Raw genomic sequence first — 23,360 nt, 5'->3', positions numbered from 1 at the left:
GTTCAAATATGATGTCACACTATCACTCAATGATTTCCCTTATTGAATTAATGCAAAACATATTTATTTCTATGTCTTACAAACAACTGCATTCAAGCAATCTTTATGCGTGCATGTGAGAATGTTTACAACTCTACTCCCTGATCTATGGCTTTGATACTTTACATTGACTTTGAATAAATAAAGTGCAATTTAACACAGCAACACTGTTACATGTATATAGCATTTCAGCGAATCAATTGATAAAGATAAAGTACAAGAAATCGATAGCCATTCAAATGCAGACATACTGAATAACTTGCAGGCAAATGGGAGTGTTTGTTCCGTAAGTATGCGACAAATTGATCTTTTTGAACTATTTTTTTCCCTGTAACAGCTTAAGACTACATATGACTTAAGGACTACATCTGAAATTAAACTGAACTACATCACAATTAACAAAATAAAAATACATTCATCATTTTTTGCATCATTTTTCTACTAACAATATTCAAACTGTAACAACAATTCCAATAACAAATGAGAATCACACTTATTAACCCAATATATCATAAATATATATATATATATATCTCTGAAAAATACACATTTACATTCATAGCAAACATTACACTGTCTCTCTTGAACAAAAAAAGAGCTCTGCCCAATGCAAAATATATTTAATAGACAAGGTCAATTAAAGTTTTCAAACAAGAATGCCCTTTATGGAGCAATTTGAGAAACAATATTAAATTGGTATTAACATAGTGAAATTGTATTTCATATGGAGTAGATATTGTTAAATAGTGTATAGAGTATACACTTGCTGAAAATTTGCTTTCAAACTGCAATTTTGTCTCTTAGCCTCATGACTAAATTAAACTACTCTGAAATAAAACATTATTCTCTGTAAAATGTGTTGAAATGCTGGAGGTTAATAATAATAATATAATGCAGTAGTGCATAACACAAAGTGTGTCTTTACTCAACAAGGGCGCAATTCTGACCTGAGTTAAACTTCCCCATTAAAGCACTTTTCTCTGAAGGTGTTTTCTGACCTTCAGGTGACCCATGTTTAACCATCTATTCTTGGGGTGGAAATCAAAAAAGGGAGAGGTCTACAGATCCACTGTATTCAGACCATTACTTAATTGCTTCATTAGTCCAGCTCTTTACACCAAATGAAACTTTGAATACATTTGCGCAGACCTGACAGTTCGAAGTGGTTGTTGGTCAGATAAGCCATCAACAAGCCATGGCACCTCTGTGGATGCTAAAGTATCCCATCGCCAGGATTATAATTCAATTATGTTAAAGATGTAGACTTCTGTGATTATTTAAACCTTTCATTTGAGGTTAGATATGGAATATGTACATAAACTAAGTAGAATCAGTATTATATATCTGTTAGCCATCAAAATAAGTTGTTTAGATGACACGGAGCACAAGCTGGCACATAAATTACATAGTACACAATTTTCGGGGTCTCTTTTTGGCCAAAAATCGTGGACTACGTCTTTAAATATAAGCCACTAGAAGTATTGACCACCAGTAGGGGTTTATCTTTCATTCTTTGCTAATATTCAGAAGCAGTTGTCTTCATATTCAAGCGAGACTGTCAGCAAACAATTTATTAAAAAGGTACACTGTATTTAAAGGAATGGCTTTAGATAAATGTACTAAAAGCTCTATTGAATAAAACAATTATGTTGGCCAGTAAGTGTTTTCCAGCGATTGAATTACATTTATTCAGAACGTGCAAGGGAAGCACTAAAGCCAATTACACGCCTGCATAAGGCAAGCCTGCATACCAATTAATGAGAAGCACATAAAATTGGCATGCATAGGAAAACCGCACATATACATTTATATGTCAGAATCTGACCCCAATTTAGCTCTTAATAAACTGAACAATAAGGCACCAAAACCACATGATAAACATCGCAAGCAACATCAAATAAAAAGAGAATAAAAGGAACAAATACATTCCATCCTCAAAGATCAGCCCAATGACTGTAGCTCTAATGAGTAATAAGACATAGGCCGATGTGTTGTCAATAACCTGTACTGACAAAAATGTCTGTGCAGTGCAAAGTGCCTTGAGCCAAGGTGTTCAGTTTGCCTAAAAGCCTAGATAGATTAGCTCTCGAAGAAAAAGATATGTATGAGAAAAAATTACCCAACAAAGAAAATTACCCCACATAATATACTAACATCAAATGTCATTGTACAAGCCCCATGTAAAGGTGTGCGTGTATATTCCAAACCAAAATTGTTAAAAGTGCAAGATTGTTACAATATAACGTTGGCTTAATATGTTTTTAAGTATGCATTCTATATGAATTTATTTATTTATGAGATGATTGTTTTACTTGACCTTTTAAAAGGCTGCTAACTAGACTAGAGATTTAGACAGCTGTAAAATAAAATAAATGTTATGTATCTAGCATAGTTTTAAGCTACTGTACGACTTACTAAATATGGTCACTTTGGAACAAAGTGAACATTCTTTGATTTTTCATTTGCCTTGGCAGACAATGCTGCCTTGGAAAGAGAGGTTGGCTCTTTTGCTGTTCTTTTAATCCCACTTTTCGATGCCTGACCTCTTGATTCTGTTCTCCGACAGTCTTTCTCAGCCCTCGTGGAGGTGCCGCGTTTCTCCACGCCCACATCTGCCTTGACCACCACGCAGGACTCCTTACCCCTCTCGGCTTCCCAATTATATCTGGCACGGCCCTTTTTCACGCCCACTTGACTTTTACTGTTACTGGGAAGCTCCTGGGCAGGTTTGCGGATATTGCCCACCGCCTGCATGTGTCTGAGGTGGCTTCTTCCTGCAGAGGGGCTGTGTGGGGTCTGTCCTCCGTTGAGGCTTGTGGCCCTGCCATCAGAGGAAGTCACCCGACTCTCGCTGCTGCTCCTCTTTGGAGGAACACTGGGCCTGGCTCGGCGCTCTAGCAGAGGACTCAGACGCGAGTGGCGCTGATAAACATATGAGGAGCAGCTCCCGTTGCACAGGGGGTAGCGGATGTGACAGTGGGGGCAGACAGGAAGCTGCTGTGCTCCCAGCGAGGGGGGGTTGTTATGAGGGGTCGACGGAAAGGTCCGCGAACACTGCCTCAGGTCTTTAGGGGAGCTGAGGCGGCTGGTGGGCGCCGTGTGCGGCCGAGGGGGGTTGACGGTGCTGGTGGAGGCAGCTGGGAAGCCCAGAGACCTGGGACGGCTCCCTGCCGGGCGGCAGCTCTCTTCCTGCACAGTCTGGATCTGGAGCCATTCCAGCTGTAGCAGTCTCTCCAGGTACTTCTCCAGGGGTCCTACAGGCTTGGGCCGAGGCGCACCTTTGCCCTCTGTGTGGAGGAACACTGCCAGCTGGCGGAGGCTCCAGGTGTTAAACGGAGGAGGCAGGAAGTCTGGGTAGCTGTAGCTGACGCTGTCACTCGTGGTCCAGTGTGGTCCTGGGAAGGCTGGCGGGAAGTCGTTGGAATTGATCACTTCAGCGCGGAGGTTGAGATGGGGGGGTGAGCAGGGGGTACAGGGGGAGGGGAGTATAGGCAGTCTCTCCGAATCCGACAGGTCACTGGCACTGTCTGCATCATCTTCGTTCTGCTCAAACTGCCTGAGAGACTCCAGGGTGGGTACTTGACTGCTGGTGTGTAGACGCATTGGCCCCTGGCGGGGCCCAAGTATAGGGGAGAGGGGTAGGGAGAGAGCTTTCCGACTTTGGGCCAGGGCTCCATGGTTCTGATCCATCTCACCGCAACATCGGGACATTCGCTGCACCTCTCGCTTCTCTTCCTGTCTCTGTGAGGAGTGTGGGTGTAATTTAGACTTCAAGCCTCCTTCTTCTTGAGGGCTGCAGAAAGTATAACTGTTGTTAGGACTTTGACTGGACTAAGTCATTTTAAGAAAGGTTTTCTCTTATTATTTACCTTGCCAGTTTGCTAGTGTTTCGACCAGTTCCAGATTTGATTCTGCTTCCCATTGGATGAATGCCCTGTGGAGAAAATATACCATACACTGAAAAAAGCTTTTGAAAAATACGTAGGCCAAAGGAAACACATATATAATCATGATATTTTAAAAATATATATATTTGGACATAAGGATATGTCATCTTTCCTTAAACACTCTTGACAGATAAAGGTAATCTAATTTTCAAATGACACTGAAAGTCCATACTTTGCAATCATTTATTCATCAAAAATGTACAGCAATCCATTTCCACAGTGCGGAAAATAATAAGTTGACCCCAAGCTTCAATTGCTGGTGTCCCATTTGGCTGAAATAACCTGAAATAAGTGTTATCGCTTTGTCATTTTTTAGTGTATACTGACAGCGAAAATCTAATAAATGATAAATTAAGTTATTAATTGATACATATAGACACCTATACAGACCAATGCACAATGATATCAACAGCAGTCACTCACACTCTGAAGTGTAGACACATTGTCCTTGTCCTGACCAGGCCCGGGAAGGATTTTCTTTTGCTGAATTCCTGCCTTCTTAACTTTGTTTGCTTTCTTTGAACTGTTGGAAAAAATGTGAAGAAAAAAAAATATTTAGTGGAGTGAGGACCCATTAGGAAAAAATACATTTAAATGTCGTGCCTTCCAGTCATTAAAATCAACTGCACATACACTACATTCTCATTGAAGTAAGCATTAGCCTATATCACTAAGACCACTTTTGGGTCAATTCATTCAACATAGGAAAGAGAAAACATCTGAAGATTGCAACACAGTATATGTATTTTTACTCTGATCAAATTGTATCTTTTTCAAAAGCTTTAAACTGGCAGAGAGGATGTCCCAACATGCACTTCAGCTTCACTACACTTGTTGCATTGCCTTGTGCCAATGCGATGTTGTACCTGCGATACAAAAAAAAGAAAATAAATGATTGGCATCTGCCATCAAGAATCAAACCTTTGCGATTCTTGGCCAACAACCTCCTTCCCTCAGTAAGAGCATTGAATATGGGTCGTGGCTGGGTCTTCCAGCATGACAACGACCCGAAACACACAGCCAGGGTAACTAACGAGTGGCTCTGTAAGAAGCATCTCAAGGTCCTGGAGTGACTTAGCCAGTCTCCAGACCTGAACCCAATAGAAAATCTTTGGAGGGAGCTGAAAGTCCGTATTGCTCAATGACAGCCCAGAAACCTGAAGGATCTGGAGAAGGTCTGTTTGGAAGAGTGGGCCAAAATCCCTGCTGCAGTGTGTGCAAACCTGGTCAAAAAGTATAGGAAACGTATGATCTTTGTAATTGTAAACAAAGGTTTCTGTACCAAATATTAAGTTCTGCTTTTCTGATATATCAAATACTTGTCATGCAATAAAATGCAAATTAATTACTTAAAAATCATACAATTAGATTCCATTATTCACAGTTGAAGAGTACCTATGATAATGCTTTGTAAGTGGGAGAACCTGCAAAATCGGCAGTGTATCAAATACTTGTTCTCCCCACTGTATTTACTTGCTGTGACTGTCATGGAGTTATTTTCCTTGGATAATTGCACAGACTGTACAGTGTCGGCTGGAAGACGTCAATGTAAAAATAACATTTGCCAAGGTTAAATGGGGCCAAAGCTTTTTTCTAATCAGTACATTTTCCCCACAGCTCCCTTCTTGATTGCACCACTGGTTAAATTTTTTTAATTATGGCAGTCTATGTGTGGCATGTTGCTTTGACATTCATTTTCATAGTATGTATGCTGTAGGGCCTAGATCCTAAACGTTCATGCAGCATTTTTTTATTTATTTTAACCAGTAAAAAAGGATTTTAATCAGAATGATGTCATATTTTAGTTCTATAATATACAACTGTTTCCAGAAACATTGGGATGCTGTGTAAAATGTAAACAAATCTAATGTGGAAACTGACATAAAAATACATGCCCTTTTTTAAATTTATGCCAGCAACATGTTTGGACAGGGGCATGTTTACCAAGGTGTTGCATCACCTCTTCTATTATCAATACTCTTTAAGCCTGACCAACTGCTGTAATTTTGAAAGTGAAATGTTTCCCATTCTTGCTCGACACAGGATTGCAGTTGCTCAACAGTTCGGGTCTTCTTTGTCGTATTTTTCGTTTCATAATGTGCCAAATGTTTTCAATAAGGGACAGGCCTGGACTGCAAGCAGGCCAGTTTAGCACACAGACTCTTACTCCGGAGACATGCTGTTGTAATACATGCAGAATGTGGTTTGGCATTGTCTTGGTGAAATAAGCAAGGCCTTCCCTGAAAATGACGTTGTTTGGATGGCAGCATATGTTGCTCCGAAACCTGTATATATTGTTCAGCTTTAATGGTGCCTTCACAGATGTGCAAGTCACCCATGCCATGTGCACTAATGCACCCCCATACCATCACGAATGCTGAATTTGGTACTGTGCGCTGATAGCAAGCCAGATGGTCCCTCTCAGGCCCAGAGAAGGTGGCAGCGTTCCTGGATCTTGTTTATATCTTGTTTCTTCTTTGCATGGTATATTTTTAACTTGCATTTGTGGATGCTGCGATGTACTGTGTTTACAGACAGTGGTTTTCAGAAGTGTTCCTCAGCCCATGCAGTGATGTTCACTACAGTATCGTTGTTTTAATGCACTGTGGGCTCGAAGATCATGGCCATCCAATATTGGTTTTTGGCCTTGTACCTTGAGTACAGAGGTTTCTCCAATTTCTCTGAATCTTTTAATGATAAAAAATACAGGGTTGTATTTTTTTCCATGGGCTAATAACTCCTTTTGAATTTATGATCCAATTTAATACAATGTAGACATTGAAGTGCAATCCACCACAATAAATCCTCAAGGATGATGGACTGCTCTGAATATACTACTTCAGGATGTAGAGATCAAATCATATTTGACGATCACTTGACTCACATAGGCACTTTCAACTGTTATTGGCTGTCAAATGCTTCCTTATGGTTTCTCTCCACTGGTATGCTTTGCCACTGACCTAATTACAGGGGTTGAGTCATCGGCCTATTCGTGTTCTTCCATGCTGTTCAAAGAGGGTGCATCTTGTCACGCCAGGCTTTTTGTCATATTCAATGTCAATGGATTGAATCACTGATGACAGTATGTCTGGTTTTGTGCCCCCTCTGGCTCATTTTTTGGAAGAGAATTCTGTGGGCTGTATTCAGCCTTGTCTCAGGGTAGCTGGTGGTCTGTTGATGTTGCTTTTGTGGCCTGTGGTTACTCTTGGTAAGGCGGGTGGGGCTATTTCCTCCCTGGCTGGCCCTCACCTGGGTTGGAGGGAGCCACAGTGGTCTCCCCTTCTCAGACTCCGGTATCTTCTCTGTAATAGCCTAGGGGCTTGGGTATGTCAATCTCTGTGGCGTAATTTGTGCTCTTATCTGGTTAGATCTTAGATATGCTCCCACAAATTTCCCTGGTGTTCTGTTGTATCTTAGGAGGACATGCGCCATAGGAACATGCTCCAGGATTACCTGACACTTCCTAATTCACCCTGGCAAAAAACTATCAACATGCAATTCTCTTACTCAGGAAGAGCAGGTTCAAGCTAAAGCAAGTGCAGTGACATGTGGTTATATTCCTCTCCCCAACTAATGCAACTTAGTGAAATAACGATAACGCTGTGTAACAAATTTGTATCTACTTTTTTGTTCCTGAGTAGTAAGAGTCATTTCCTAATTGCTTATGTATTTTTATTATTAATATTACTAGAAAGTTCTAGAAGTTACTTCAAGTTTACTCAGCACTGAATCTATCTGGACTGTTCTGGAAAATAGGTACATTTCAAAATATCACCGTCCTGGTCACAAAAGCTAAGTTTGTGGGGAATAATAGGCATTTTCTATACTTTTTAGGCATAAGCAATAATGAAACACTTACTACCCAGGAACACATTTTTTATTACATTGTGTTATCTATGTGACATTTTCTGTCACAAATAAAACACAACATTGACGCACCTCTGTTTATTGTGGTACATGCCGTATACATTGATACATTTCTGTTCCAGGTTTTAAAGTTAACCTTTTCTACCATCTTCAAAGACAGTTCATGGTCTTACTGCATAAGCCAAAGAGCAGTATTTGGAGATGTTCAAAAAGAGTGAATTATAGTTTTCTTACTGAACGTTGTAGATACACATCTTGCCACCGTGCCTGCCCAATGCTTTTGCAGATTATTCCAGTCTTCTACCTAATGCATTTGATCCCCAATTAATTGAATTTGGAAATCATTTTGTATAATTTTGTGGCCAATGATCCATCAGGAAAGCTATTGTTTGCAACAACCTGAGCCTAGTTTTAACCACATTTTACCATAAACATCAATGTTATCAAATGTCAAAATCAATACCTTAAAATGCTTAGGTATGATTCAGGGTCAGATCAAATGCCCACACACCCAGCAGCTCTCCAGATATAGGGGCTAATATGTGTAATATTGAATTGCCAAACGTAGCAGTTACTGTACTTGATGCATAGAACAAGAGCACAATGGTAAGAGATGGTAGAACTATGGGATCAAAGACCAGCAACATTCCATTTAGATTTACATGGGCTACAAATAGATTATTATTATTAGATGGGCTACAAATAGATTATTATTGTGGTAATTTGAGGAACAAAGTGTAAGGGCCAGACACCGTTGACTAGTGGACTGACTCAGAAAAGGCCAGCTCCTGCACTTTTTAATTCCATGTAAAGCACTGCTCATATATATATATATATATATATATATATATATATATATATATATACACACACATATATATATATATATAACACAGAATATATTTAACATAATGAACTGCATTTAAAACAGACTATTGTATATTTACTGCCAAATATGAACGTTCTAAAATTGCGATTAATCACGAATATTTCAATCGTTTGACAATTACAGCACTAATTACTAGCTGTAAGTTTTATTTATCTGCGCCATAATTAATTGCGTGAAAGCAATACGTCTGTTGACACCGCCCCTACTACACAGCCAATCAGGAGCCGATACAGGATCCGGCCCAAACATACACGTCATGACCGGTTCCGATTTAGTCTGGAGGAAAGAAACACTTTCGCATAACACGCAACAGTCTGAACCTAAAAATAACGACCAAATCAAGTCGAGTCAAAACCACACAAATAACGATTAATTTATTTTTATTACAAAAAAAGACTTGGGATAGTGAGATGAGAGGAAACATTATCTATTTGAACTATAGACGCAGGAAACAATAGGGCATGCATGAATTCTAAAGTTAGTACCTCATTACCGGTCCGTTATTTTCTGAATTTTTCGTACGTATCTTCTCTTTGGAAACCACGCGTTTCAGCGTCGTGGATGTTGTACGTTCCTGCATTATTGGTCCCATGATCCTCCAGCTTGAGCACAGCTGTTTCAGCCAAGTGACACAGAATGATGTCCTACAGATGCCAACCTAAATCTCGTATGAGGTACTCTATGTTGAGGCTACAATCGTTCATATTATCGAATGTGCTGCAGTGCTTCCTGCGCATTTTAGGGCGATGTAATAGCTCTATCCCATACAGCAAAAATCCTAATACTCAAATAACAATCCAGTTTTCTGGAGGATTTACTGTCTTCCTACTATAAGCCGCCGGTCAAAGAAAAAACGATAAAATAACCTCTCTTCCTACTGTTCCTAACACCAGATACGTCGAATGTTTGTTTACCTGCTGCAGTCTTTGTCACGTCCGGTTTCCTTAGCCTACTGCTAGGATGCGTTCCCTGTTATAAATGTTTGCTCAAAACGAGGGCAGTTCAATTCAAAGTCCCTCCCGATTTTTACGTTTCGTCAAGTTTTTATTTTGTGGAATTAATACACCTCAAGGTTGGCCCAAATGATTGGCTCAGTTTGGTAGGTGCCAAGTTTAGATCACAACTGTACAGCAAACATAGGCAGATTTAATCCTCAATAAGCTATCTGTTTGCATAGTTCTGGTTATATTGTACATCACCCTCTAAGCCTACTGCTTTAACATGCTGAACGTCGGCCTTTTGTGTTAATGAGAGCGGGGCATTATCGGAATTGTAGTCATTGCAACTGTGATGATTTGCGTATTATTTTCTTAATCCCAACAATACAAACGTTGATGTTTGTTTCAGGCCCAGTAAAGACATTTGTCTTAAATCAACTTGTACATCACTGCATTTCCCGTAGGATTCCCATAATGTTTTAGATTTTTTTTTAACAGTTTATACCTGTCCTGGGCATGACAAAATGCGGGATAGGCAAAATAAGTAGGCTAGTATGTCTTCGCAACATATGTGTAAGCGCTGTATCTATCCACGTTGCGACAATTAATCTGGCTGCGTAATCACGCATGCGATTGCACTGACCTACGATCTAGACTGCTGTAAGGATCAGTCTTCGGCTTTAAACAGTATGTAACCTAGGCTTCTTGAACATATCCACGTAATAGCCTGAAAAGGTAGGTTGTTGTGTTTTGTCCATATATTTGTATTTTAAAAACCAAACATGGTAATAATCCAAATTTCTTGACAACGCGAGGATACGCCCACAGTTCCTTTCCTTCGGGAAGTGAGTCGCACTATAACCGCGTTCAAGTAAATAGTTTCGTTGAAATCTCACTTGAAGTAGCCTACCCAAATCTGAATTAAAGTTTCGAAAATCAGCAAATTGTTACAACGGGTCCAAGTTAAGTCTCTGCACCGATGTTAACACTTTTCATCTAAACCATTGCTAGAATCCGCGGTTTCTTATCAAGGACACTAGCTAGTCTCACCATTTGTGTTATTTTTTATATTTTTATATATAACTTAAGATGAAATCTTACGTTAAATATTAGCGATGTAATAAAGCTTTGTAATCAATATTATTGAGCTAATTTTAGCAAATGAATCAAACTAGTGACGAATTGCTTGGACTTAAAACAGTTGTGTTCGAGTGCATAAAAAGGCTACAATTGCAGGCGACGGAGTAATTTACGATCACATTTCACAACAAATAATGTCCCAGTGGCCATGTTCGAGAGTATCAAAACGACAGCTAGCGACTGATTGATTTACATGTCTCTGCTTACTCCTTCAAAATATTCAAAAATATTGAATGTATCCATTTGTAACTTAGTTACATGCTTTATGCTTTTGGCTTGGTTTGTTTTCATTATAAATGAGAGTTATATCTTAAAGGAATATGTAAAAAAATAATAATAATAAGTACAGAGACCCATGTAGGAGACATGAATATTATGTCTTCAGCTTGTCTGTTATTGTCCTTGTTGTGGTTAATTGTCAACACAAAAGACAATTAACACTACATCAACAATTTAATTGTGTTTCTAAATGTATTTGTTTGCACCTAGATTTTCTAATTTAGGAGGACGCTTGTTTCTTGCAAAAAATACAACCACAGAGCTCTACATTAGCTTTTTTTCCCACATTACACATTATTTTGAGATACACACCAATACATGTAATTTGATGGACAACCTATATTTGCACATGTTCACTCTCTTTCTGCCTCTGCTTTGTACCTTTGACCATTTTCTAAAGCAAGCAGGAACAATAAATCGTAACTAGCTCATATAACCACAAACTCATATTATAATTTTTTATATCTGCATTTGGTCCTAATTTAAGGTTAGGTTTACAAATTAGGGTAACATTTGGTAGACATTATGGTTTATTTACTTGTAAATGACACTGAAAACCTTTTTCTATATCCTAAAATATGTTTTGCACTGATTAAACATAATGCACTCTTAACTTTTCTTACAAGGTGTGTAGGACCTGTGATATTAAGCATGGATTGGACTATTGGACTGGAGAGAATTCCCCGAAGTAAGACTGAACTACCTAAGGCCTCAAGCAATGCCTCTGGACCAATCCTAACTATTCACCTGAACGAAATACTTAAATCAAAAGCTGATGTTGAAAGGAAGCGTGTGCCTATCCGCCCACCCAGTCCAAAGGCCTCTCAGCACAGGGTACTAGAGTTCAATCCAGGACTTTGCTGTGAGCCCATGCCCAAGCCCATTATCCGAAGACGTGCGCGCTCTCTGCCCTCCTCAACAGAGAGGAAAAGGAACACTCGTAATGTCGGGGTTCGTTTTGTAGACTGTCTGGGTCTGGACTTAGAGGATGTGAAAGTTTTCAAAACCGGAGAGGACCCCTTTGTGCCACAACATGTCTCCTTCAAGCTTTTGATGAGTGCAGAGATGGCTGGAGGAAAGAACTTGGAAATCTCATTGCCGTATCTGAAGCCGGTGTTCCCTCAGCAACCAGGGGACCGACCTGAATTTCTCAGCCGCCTCCACCAGCAGAAGGTTTGTCTGGAGAGGGTTTTGTGTTTTGAGATGGGCATCATTGGCATTACTCAGGTTCTCAACCTCCACTTTGAAAAAGAGGTTTGTGTGCGCTACTCTTTCACAGACTGGAGAAGCAGCTCAGAAACCGTGGCCTCCTGGGTTTCCACCACCTGCGAGTCCTGGGACAGTACACAGAAGCATCTCAATTGTGACACTTTTCGTTTTCATCTACCGGTTCCTCCCTTCCTGCAACCTGGAGCTGCTTTGGAATTTGCCATCCTATACAAGGTGTCAGGGAAAGAGTACTGGGATAACAATGAGGGGCAAAACTACAAGTTGGTCTGTCACAGCTACAAGCTGACCGTGCCCAAGGAGTGTGAGGATAGCATGGTGCACTTTATTTGAGCAAACTGGTTGCACTTGTGAAGAAAAGCCAGAGATGCTCCTCGAGATTTGTATATTTTTTTAGTATATGATGATGCACTAAAAGCAAATATAACATGTATTTACACTATAAAAATTGCAGCATTTTTATTATTTAAATAATTAAATTGGTTTCAGCTGGTGTTGCTTTTTTATTTTTTATAAAGCAATGTACTATAACTATTCTCCTTTAAGAAGCCCACTGGTCTAGTTCTCCAGGTGGTGGCCACAGACAATTGCTTACTCCTTATCCTTCCTGACTGATTCTTCTCTAGTTTTGCGTTTTGTAAGTGTCCTTGTCACTACTGGTAGCATGAGGCGGTACCTGCAGCCAATTCAGGTTGCACTGTCAGAATTGCACATCCGTATGTACTGTCGCAAGAAAGTTTGCTGTGTCTCCCAGCAGTCTCGAGCATGGAGGAGATACCAGGACACCGGCCATTACACAAGGAGAGCTGGACAGGGCTGTAGAAGGGCAGTACCGGTATCTGCTCCTTTGTGCGAGGTTGAACAAGAGGAGCAATGCTAGAGCCCTACAAAATGAACTCCAGCAGGCTACTGGTGTGCTTGTTCGTGACCAAACTGTCAGAAACAGACTCCATGAGGGTGGCATGAGTGCCCAACTAGTGGGACCTGTGCTCACAGTCCAGCATTGTGCAGCTCATTGGCATTTGCTAGAGAATGCCAGAATTGGCAGGTCCGCTGGGCACCCCATTCTCTTCACAAATGAGAGCTGGTTCACAGACGTGAAGAGTATGGAGATGCCATGGTGAACATTTTGCTGCCTGCAACATCCAGCATGACCGGTTTGGCGGTGGGTCAGTGATGGTCTGGAGAGGCACAGACCTCCACGGGCTAGCCTACAGTACTCTGACTGCTGTTAGGAACCGGGATGAAATCCTCAGACCCATCATCAGCGCTTACGCTAGTGCAGTGGGCCCTGGGTTCCTCCTGGTGAAGAACAATGTGTAGCCTCATGTCTAGACAGTTCCTGGATGACGAAGTCATTGATGCCATTGACTGGCCCTCTCCTTCCCCAGACCTGAATCCAATTGATTACCTCTGGGATGTTATGTATTGGTGCATCCGACACCGCCAAGTAGCGCCACAGACTGTCCAGGAGCTCACTGATACCCTGATCCAGTTCTGGGAGGAGATCCCACGGGACACCATTGCCATCTCCTGTGGGATCATGCACAGATGTTGTTGGGCGTGCATACAGGCACACACACTACTGAGTCACATTATGAGTTGCTGTTGTGGAATTTGGAAGTTGGAACAGCCTGTGATTTTAATAGTACAATTTTTATGTAGTCTGTTGGTGATTTTGGTTTCCATTGACCGTTTTTACATTATTTTGTTCTCAAAAAATTACACAATGTATAGTAATGATTTTGATCTTTAATATATTTCATTCATCGTGACCCAAAGTGTGATTTATGTGCTCTTTCTTTTTTTTTTTTTTGCAGTGTATTACATGTATGTTCCGATATCATAAGTAAAATCATGCAATATGTTGAAAATTGCCAAGTAAGGGGTAAATAGCAAATGTGCACATTGTTACAAAAACTTTTTTTTACCTACTATACCAGCACCAATTTTGCGCATTGAGCTTGATAGGCAGCCCTTGGATTTCATACCGCCACTTTCCTTCTGGGGAACTGAGATTAGTATTTTATTTTCAAGTTTGGCTTTCTTTTTGCCACTTTTTTACCGTTACATAGTTTTTGTAAGAAAATGTACTAAACAAATGTGGGATTCAACCCGAAATCATGAAACATCTTAATTGCACACAATAGACTCCATTCAACTAATTATGTGACTTTTAGACACACATCTCATTCAGGGATGTCATAGCAAAGTGGTGAATACTTATGCAATCAGTTATCCGTGTTATTCACTTGGAAGAAAATGCAGATTTAATTTTTTGACTTTCACCTTATTGCCTATTTTTTTGTTGTTCAGTGGCTAAAACTCTTGATTTAAATCCATTTTGATGTTGTAACACAATAAAATGTGGAAAAGACCAAGCAGGGTGATACCTGAGGACCTTTTCACTTATCATTACAGCACTTCTCGAAACTGAAACAGGCCTTTTTATGCAGTGATCTATATTTTCTGCAATGCATTTTGAAAGTGTCAGTGCTGTGACATTTTACTGATATCAATGCACTGAAAAAAATATCAAAACCATTATGTTTTTCATTCTCAATGACTGAATTGAGGTGACTGATTCTGTATTTTAACCTTTTCATTTACTGCAATGTTTTTTCATTGAAGTATTGACAAGAACATTAATGATGTTTGCCTTCTCGCTAACTGCATTATATTGACAAAAATGTAATGTCATGTTTTTTTTCAAAAACATTGCAGGATAAGTTTGGTATTGGTATTTTTTCAGAAGTTTTGTTGTTACAAAACAAACTAATTGTTTGGGACCTAATGGTTAGAACCACAAACTAAAACAGGCCATTTGGACATCTAGAAGAAAGTCTACTCTAATAAAAACTTGAAGTAAGTGCCTGGATTTCGCAAAGTCATCAGAATTTTCATTGCAACTTCTATGGTGAGATGAGACAAAAATACAGACTTTTGGGCACTGACACGTGAGGGGGGATTAGAGTCAATTATAAATGGTAATGCAGAAAAATACCTACTTCACATTGTGAAATATAGTGTGGCGTATGTTATGTTGTGGGGATGTTTGGCTCCCAAAAGGCCCTGGTATTAATTGTACCTAGAATTTCTAAACAAACAGCTGGCGGCAGGGCCTTTTCTCATAGAGCTCCACTAATGTGGAATGATCTGCCAATTAAGGTTAGAAATGCAAACTCAGTGCAAACTTTCAAGTGTCTACTAAAAACTCATCTCTACAGCACGGTTTATAATTAGGTGTAGCCTGGCCTGGGGGCGTGAAGGTGACCAGTAGGCTTGATACTGTCCACCCTTGCTGTCTTGCCAGATGGGCTCTCGTCGCCACTGGGATGCCCTCCCTCCAATGCCTTTCGGGGGAAGAGTCACTGGCTGTTGTTGTTGACTCTCTGTTGTGCACTTGTGCAATTGGGCTGTACGCTGCTGGCAATACTCGGCCCTCATTCAGGGGGGTTGCGGTTGGTGGGTGTCCCTTTGGTTGATGCCTGGCAATGTGGGTGGATTGATTTCCTGCCTGTTGGGCCTTGTCCGGGGCCTCCCCCGGGTAGGGCTACAGTGTTGCCGGACCCCCCCGTCTCAGTTCCAAGGTGTTACGCTGCTATATTATTGTGCTGGGGGATATGAGGAATGCACTTCTAACTTTTCTCAGTCTCCTCCAGTTTTATATTTTAGGAGGAGATGAGGTCCTGGTCCACACCTGCGGAGTACCTGGTTTGGGGGGCCCGTTGCTGTCCTTGTCCACCTGGTCATACTTTTGACCTAGTCTAAAATCAAAAACTCTGGATTTAGCCCAGAGAAATTTATTAATTATTCCAATTGGACTCTTAATATCTCACCCAGCGCAGCCAGAAGAGGACTGGTCACCCCTCTGAGCCTGGGTCCTCTCTAGGTTTCTTCCTAAAATTCGGCCTTCTTAGGGAGTTTTTCCTAGCCACTGTTCAACACTACTGTGTTTTGCTCCTTGGGGTTTAAGGCCAGGTGTCTCTGTAAAGCATTTTGTGACAATTGCTGTTGTAAAAATGGCTTTATAAATAAATTTGATTGATTGATTGATGGGTATGATGGACTCAGTCAAATCTGTCTCTGCCAGCAGGTAAAATGGAATCTTCCAGCAGGACAATGATCCAAATAATTCCTCCAGTTCCACCCAAACATACTGACCACATCTCAATCTTTTGCAATGGCCATCACCGTCCACTAACTTAAATCCCACACATCTGTGGGGTGGGCAGAGGTCCACAAGTGTGGACCATGAACTCTGAAAGATTTGGAGATTCTGCTTAGATGATCCCTCGCCATGTGTTCTCCCACATCATTAAAAATGATCCACTCCTTTGGAAAAAAGAAAAGGGGTTTTCTCATGACACCAGAGTTTTCCAGAAGCTTGTGTTGACAGCTGTGAACAAATAAAGAACCAACCAATTCCTCCAGCCAGTTGTCGTCATTTATGGGTTTTTTAAGATAATTGTGAATTAAATTTGGTTCATTGTGTGCCATTCTGGAACGTTATAACAATGCGAGAAACTCCAAAAGTTATTCAAAGGGTTAGGGTTATGCGGTTTTGAGAACCAACAGACATGAAAAGTTGAGGGGTGAACAAAATAATGGAACCACCAAACAATATAGAAATATTCAGGACTTAATAAGGAGTAGGACCACACTTTGTCATCAGAACAGCATGTCATAATGGTCCATGTCATAGAACTAACTTTCAGTGAAATATAGCAGCAAATTCTGCCCTCAATTGCAATTTGACTTAAATGAACCCAACACTTTTTAAATGCAGACGACTGCATGGTTTTTCAAATTCAGCGCCCAATATTATGTAGGAAGAAAGGATAAGCGAAATGACTAATGTACAATTTAAAAAAGTAAAGATGGACATTAGCTTTTATCAACAAATCTAGACTGACGAACAGTTCCAGGCCATTCTCTCTATAAAGTCAATCCAAATCACCAATTTAGTGCTGATGTGGCTGTATCTCTAATGATGTCCTTTACATCTAATCTGGCATTGACCTAATGGAATAATTAATGACATGTCCTTCAGAATGTACAGATGATTTACAGAGGGGGGAGGAGGAGGATGTTGAGGACCAACTGGAGGCCATCATAAGAAGGAAAAGTAGCGCCAAGAAGTCAGGCGAGCAGGTCACGGACCATGACGCAGTTTAGGGATATAGCCTAATAGCATTGGTTCTCTGTATCTGTGATGTTCATGTCTATATTTACTTGTCAGATATTGCTGTAAGTAAGAATGGTTACATTCTATTTCATTAGACCGTTGGAGGATCTTGCTAGAGAAAATATAAATGCATTTACAATTTTCTTCTACCTTATGACACCCATGTCAATCACATTCATCCTTAGTACCCATGTATAAACTTTTAGACAGGAAATTTGCGATTAAACACCTGGAAAAACAAACTTGGCTCTCTTCCTTGGGCCCAGGAAACAATGATGAGACCGGCTACTGCTACCCAATCCTCAAGTCATTCCTGTGAAATCTCACTGATGAGTATGTAAAATATTTTTCTTGGCATCTAACAACATTTCTCAAATTCAATGCAGCAGTAAACACTGATCTATAAGTCAAACATGTTTATTTTAATCCCTAGGCAGGCACTCTGTAAAGCATTAAAAAGCCCAGTAAGTTTTCTCTTTGCATTTTGACCTTGTGGGGGTATTAGTCTTAAATTCAGACCGATTATCTCTTATTTAAAGAGTAGTAACCAACCAGGGGTACTAGGACCCTAGGGGTAAGGAAGTCAAGTACCCTGTGTAGATCGACTAAATAGTCTCATTAATTAATACAGTTTGGCCCGGAAATAATTGGACACTGACACAAGTCATCCTCAGGCTGCAAAAAAAAAAAATCCATCAGAGAGATAGCAGGAACATTAGGTGTGGCCAAATCAACAGTTGGGTACATTCTGAGAAAGAAATTACACACTGGTGAGCTCTGAAGCACAATAAAGGCCTGGACATCCACAGAAGACAACAATGGTGGATGATCATAGGATCCTTTACATGGTAAAGATAAACTCCTTCACTACAGTACATCCAGCCAAGTGAAGAAAACTCTCCAGGAGGTAGGAATATCATTATCCAAGTCTACCATAAAGAGAAGACTTCACAGAACAAATCTGGAGGGTTCACCACAAGGTGCAAACCATTCATAAGCCTCAAGAATAGAAATGCCAGATTTGGCCAAAAAACAAAAAAAGCCAGCCCATTTCTGGAACAGCGTTTTTTGGACAAATGAAACTAAGATCAATCTGTACCAGAATGATGGGAAGAAAAGGGTATGGAGAAGGCTTAGAATGGCTCATGATCAATAGTATACAACATAATCTGTAAAACACGGTGGAGGCAGTGGGATGGCATGGGCAGTCATGGCTTCCAGTGGCACTGGGTCACTTGTGTTTATTGATGATGTGAATTCTGAAATTCAACACTACTATTGTTTGATCCTTGGGGTTTAAGGCCAGGTGTTTTGTAAAAGCACTTTGTGACATCTGCTGATATAAAGTGCTTTATAAATACATTTGATTGATTGATTGATTGATAGGGATATATTGTCTGCTCAGATTCAGACAAATTCAGCGAAGTGGATTGGATGGCGCTTCACTTTACAGATGGACAATGACCCAAAACATACTGTGAAAGCAACCCAGGAGTTTTTTAAGGCAAAGAAGTGGAATATTCTGCAATGGCTGAGTCAGTCACCTGATCTCAACCCGATCGAGCATGCATTTCACTAGCTGAAGATGAAACTTAAGGCAGAATGACCCATGAACAAAAATAACTGAAGACAGTGGCAGTAAAGGCCTGGCAAAGCGTCACAAAGGAGGAAATCCAGTGTTTGGTGATGTCCATGTGTTCCAGACTTCAAGCATTGCTTGCAAAGGATTCTCAACAGTGTATTAATTATGCATATTTAATTCATGATTATATTAATTTATCAATTTTCATTTGAGCCCCTAAAATAAGGGGATTGTGTATGAAAATGGTTGTAATTCCTAAACGTTTCATTATATTTTTGTTCAACCCATCGAATTAAAGCTGAAAGTCTGCACTTCAAATGCATCTCAGTTGTTTCATTTCAAATCCATTGTGGTGGCATACAGAGCCAAAATTATCCAAATATTTCCAGACCTAACTGTATGTAGTATCAAGTCACAGACAGCTATTGGTTACAATCTAGAAAACCTTACATAACTGCGGCATGAACAAACTTACACTCTTTCATTTCTTCAATACAAATTACCTTGAACGATCTTGTCAAATTGTGCAAGACCATAGGGACTTCCATTTCTAAGATCACTCTGTACATCCTGCTGCCCTGCCCTGCCCTGGTTCGCATACTGAGGGTGACAGGCTGTAAAGGAGATGACTGACTCACCCAAGAGTGCCAGAAGTGCAAAACCCTTTGCTGCCGTTCAGCAGAAAAGAATGGAGTTCATCAGGGATGTCAGGTATCTGGAAAAGGAGATACGTAAGAATGGCAGCGGAGCACATATTTTCAGGTCCAGAACACCCAGGTACTGTATGTTCTCCACGTTATGAGTGAAAGTAATTATTTCTCCAGTGAAATGTAAATATACTGTATTTTACAGCATTCTAGCAGCTGCATTTTTGTGACATCCAATGCAGTACTGAATGTTTTTAAGATTTTACCAGTCTGATTTAATCATCCACTGCTGTTTGTTTAAAGTTTCCAGAGCTCAGTGAAAGTCCACCAAGGAATGTCAGAAGAAAATATTATCTAGTGTCCGGAAGCACGTGTATGACCATGAGTTCATGTCTTCTTGTCCACCTGAGCTGTTTATGTTTTTAAAAAGTGGTTGAAAAGCTCAACTCAGTATGCACTATTTTAAAGCAGTCCTCCCATGTTGCCTCTGCAACTCAGGCAACTGAACAGATGGTTAACATGTTCCAGAGGATTTTTGATGATCGCACAAATCCAGAGGACCAATTAGATGTTGAGCCCTGCATTACATCTACAATAGAAAAGGTGATGAATGTTTTTGAAGGTCTGTTGGATGAACATGAAAAGGAAGATCTGTACTCAAAGTGAAAATGTTGGCATCTGGTGGTGAATTTTCAGTGGAGCTCCTGGATGCTGAATGTGCTTCTAGTCCGGAGGATGGATTAGAAGGATTCGCTGTTAGTCCTTCTGCCATTATTCAAAAGCTATCACTTGAAGAGTTTCAGAAGAAGGCAACAAGAAAATTGAAGAAATACTGAATGAATCAGTCAAAACTTTTCTCAAATCAAGCCTGTCTCTACTCTCAATCAGACAAATATCGCCAGAAAAATCTACAATTTCCTCGAAACATGGAATGGCAGCTGCTTTTAAAATGGTTTGATCAATTTCCAATGGTATGATAAGCTTTTTTTTCAGAAGTATCTGAGAAGAAGATATGGGCCGTTAGGAAGGCAGTTTACCTCAACCTAAAGACAAAGATGAGGAGTTACTTTATAATGGAAAGGCAAGCGAAAGCAAAGACAGCTCAAACCAAAGAAATACTCAACCATATTCTGGTTTCCATTAATGAGGAACTGTCTAAATCTAGCCAAATGTCAGCAGAAAAATATTCACAAATAGAGAATGTGATAATAATCATGCTGGTCGACATTTACAATAAGAGCAGTGGATGTGGTGAGCAATTGATCTCGCAAGACCCACAGCGGCTACTTTCCTCTTTGTCAGCATCATAAGCGAATTCAACAATATCTTCCAAATCAATGTCATCAGTTAGATACAGTGGATATAAAAAGTCCCTGTGAAAATGCCAGGTTTTTGTGATGTAAAAGACATGTGACCTATAATGTGAACAATTCAGTTGAAAAAAAACTGAAATCTTTGAGGGGGAAAAATAAAAACCTTACAATAACCTGGTTGCATAAGTGTGCACACCCTCTTATAACTGGGGATGTGGCTGTGTTCAGAATTAACCAATCACATTCAAACTCATGTTAAATAGTAGTCATTACACTCTTGCCATCATTTAAAGTGACTGATTAATCACAAATAAAGTTCAGCTGTCCTAGTAGGATTTTCCTGAAATGTTCTTAGTTGTATCTCAGAGCAAAAGCCATGGTCTGCAGAGAGCTTCCAAAGCATCAGAGGGATCTCATTGTTGAAAGACATCAGTCAGGAGAAGGGTACAAAATAATTTCCAAAGTTATAATTACAAAATGATTTCCAAAGAACAGAGTGAAGACAGTCATCATCAAGCAGAGAAAAGAATTGCAAAACGGAGACATTACCAAGAACTGGACGTCCCTCCAATTGAAAAGATGAAAAGAAAAATGGTCGGGGAGGCCTCCAAGAGTGCCTACAGCAACACTAAAGGAACTGCAGTAATTTCTGGCAAGTACTGGCTGTGTGCTACATTTGAGGTAGGGTGGCATGACAGAAGCCTTTTCTTACAAAGAAAAACATCCAAGCCCGGCTGAAGTTTGAAAAAACAAACATCAAGTCCCCCCAAAAGCATGTGAGAAAATGTGTTATCGTCTGATTAAACCACGGTTGAACTTTTTGGCACATCACCCAAAGAACGCCATACCCACAGTGAAGCATGGTGGTTACAGCATCATGCTTTGGGACTGTTTTCATCAGCTGGAACAGGGGCCTTAGTCAGGGTGGAGGGAATTATGAACAGTTCCAAATACCAGGCAATTTTGCCACAAAACCTTCACCTTTCAGCACGACAATGACCCAAAGCACCCATCCAAATCCACAAAAGCATGGCTTCACCAGATGAAGATGAAGGTTTTGGAATGGCCCAGCCAGATCCCAGACCTGAATCCAATTGAACATCTGTGGGGTGATCTGAAGAGGGCTGTGCACAGGAGATGTCCTCGCAATCTGACAGATTTGGAGAACTTTTGCAAAGAAGAGTGGGCAAATATTGCCACGTCAAGATGTGCCATACTAATAGACTCCTACCCAAAAAGACTGAGTGCTGTAATAAAATCAAAAGGTGCTTCAAAAAAGTGTTAGTTTAAGGGTGTGTACACTTATGCAACCAGGTTATTGTGAGTTTAAAAAAATTTATTCCCCCCTAAAAATATATTTGTCTCATTCTTTTACATCACAAGAAGCTGGCATTTTAACAGGGGTGTGTAGAATTTTTATATTACTCCACCCATTGTGAGATCACTGACATGAGCGAACCCACTAAGGCTGACGTTTTGGAATGTGATGCCAGGAAATCCATGTCTGCTATAGCAGATAGGATCATGAAGGAGGTTTATCCAGAGGGAAAAGGTTGACGTGTCACCGTGATCTGGCAGCTGCAATAGCTGGACTGGAGGATCTCATCTCAAAAGAGGAGTGGTGTTCTCTCATGTGCTGAGACTCTGAGACTTTGTTCAATCAATTTAGAAAATGTTCTCATGTCAGTATCTAGTAGTCCGTTTTAATTTCAATTACAATTTTCTACTACATCCAACCTCTTAAATGAGATGAATTAATTTTCATATTAAATAAACTTTTGGCCTGCTGAGGCTGAAATGAATGCAATTATTTAAATATTAATGACTTTGTATTTTATATAATGTATTAAATTAACACTACAATTTTTATTCCAAACAAAAGTTGTAAAAGTTTACTACTCCCTATTAGGTAGTTTCATGTTTCTGAAACACTTCAGTAGTACACTAAAAGCCTACTATGCATTGGCGGTACAGATTTTACATTCATGAAGCACATTAGATGGTCATTGAAGAAAACTACCCAAATAGCATATTCATTACAAAACAAACGCCAAACCAAACATTTTATCTGCATAATGAAGTTACTTCTAAACCCTTGCAAAATGTATGACCAGATTAGGGACACACATTTTCTTGAGATTACACCGACCTGCAATGAATTTAAAATCAAATCAAACATTGATAATCCCCTCCAATCTGTTAGGTGAATGCAACAATGTGTGCCCACAGCAGCAGCATACGTTTTACCGCTGTCTTGAGGGAAGGACAACAGGTGGGCAACATTTTAAAACATTTGTATCCAAA

General features: G+C 40.1%; 2 protein-coding genes across 5 annotated transcripts; one reads left to right on the top strand and one right to left on the bottom strand.

Moving 5' to 3' along the window:
• Positions 1 to 417: 417 nt before the first annotated feature.
• fam217b (family with sequence similarity 217 member B) lies at positions 418 to 9,526 on the bottom strand. The gene is made up of 4 exons (XM_010891807.4): positions 9,228 to 9,526; positions 4,410 to 4,509; positions 3,909 to 3,973; positions 418 to 3,832 (listed from the first exon to the last, which is right to left on the bottom strand). The coding sequence occupies exons 1-4, from the start codon at positions 9,332 to 9,334 to the stop codon at positions 2,464 to 2,466; spliced, it is 1,641 nt and encodes a 546-aa protein (XP_010890109.2). The 5' UTR covers positions 9,335 to 9,526; the 3' UTR covers positions 418 to 2,463.
• ppp1r3da (protein phosphatase 1, regulatory subunit 3Da) lies at positions 9,342 to 13,756 on the top strand. 4 transcript variants are annotated; one of them, XM_010891803.3, is made up of 2 exons: positions 9,342 to 9,416; positions 11,726 to 13,756. In XM_010891803.3, exons 1-2 carry the CDS (start codon positions 9,379 to 9,381, stop codon positions 12,657 to 12,659), a joined length of 972 nt encoding a protein of 323 aa, XP_010890105.2. In that variant the 5' UTR covers positions 9,342 to 9,378; the 3' UTR covers positions 12,660 to 13,756. The 4 variants fall into 4 exon arrangements, with proteins under 4 accessions (XP_010890105.2, XP_019907513.1, XP_019907514.1 ...); XM_020051954.2 differs by lacking the exon at positions 9,342 to 9,416 and adding an exon at positions 9,735 to 9,841; XM_020051955.2 differs by lacking the exon at positions 9,342 to 9,416 and adding an exon at positions 9,907 to 10,415.
• Positions 13,757 to 23,360: the final 9,604 nt, after the last annotated feature.

This window comes from Esox lucius, chromosome 12 (genome assembly GCF_011004845.1).
Source record: "Esox lucius isolate fEsoLuc1 chromosome 12, fEsoLuc1.pri, whole genome shotgun sequence".
Taxonomy (NCBI): Eukaryota; Metazoa; Chordata; class Actinopteri; order Esociformes; family Esocidae; genus Esox; species Esox lucius.
The sequence above is the reverse complement of the archived record's forward strand: the minus strand, read 5'-3'. Positions and strand labels throughout refer to the sequence as shown.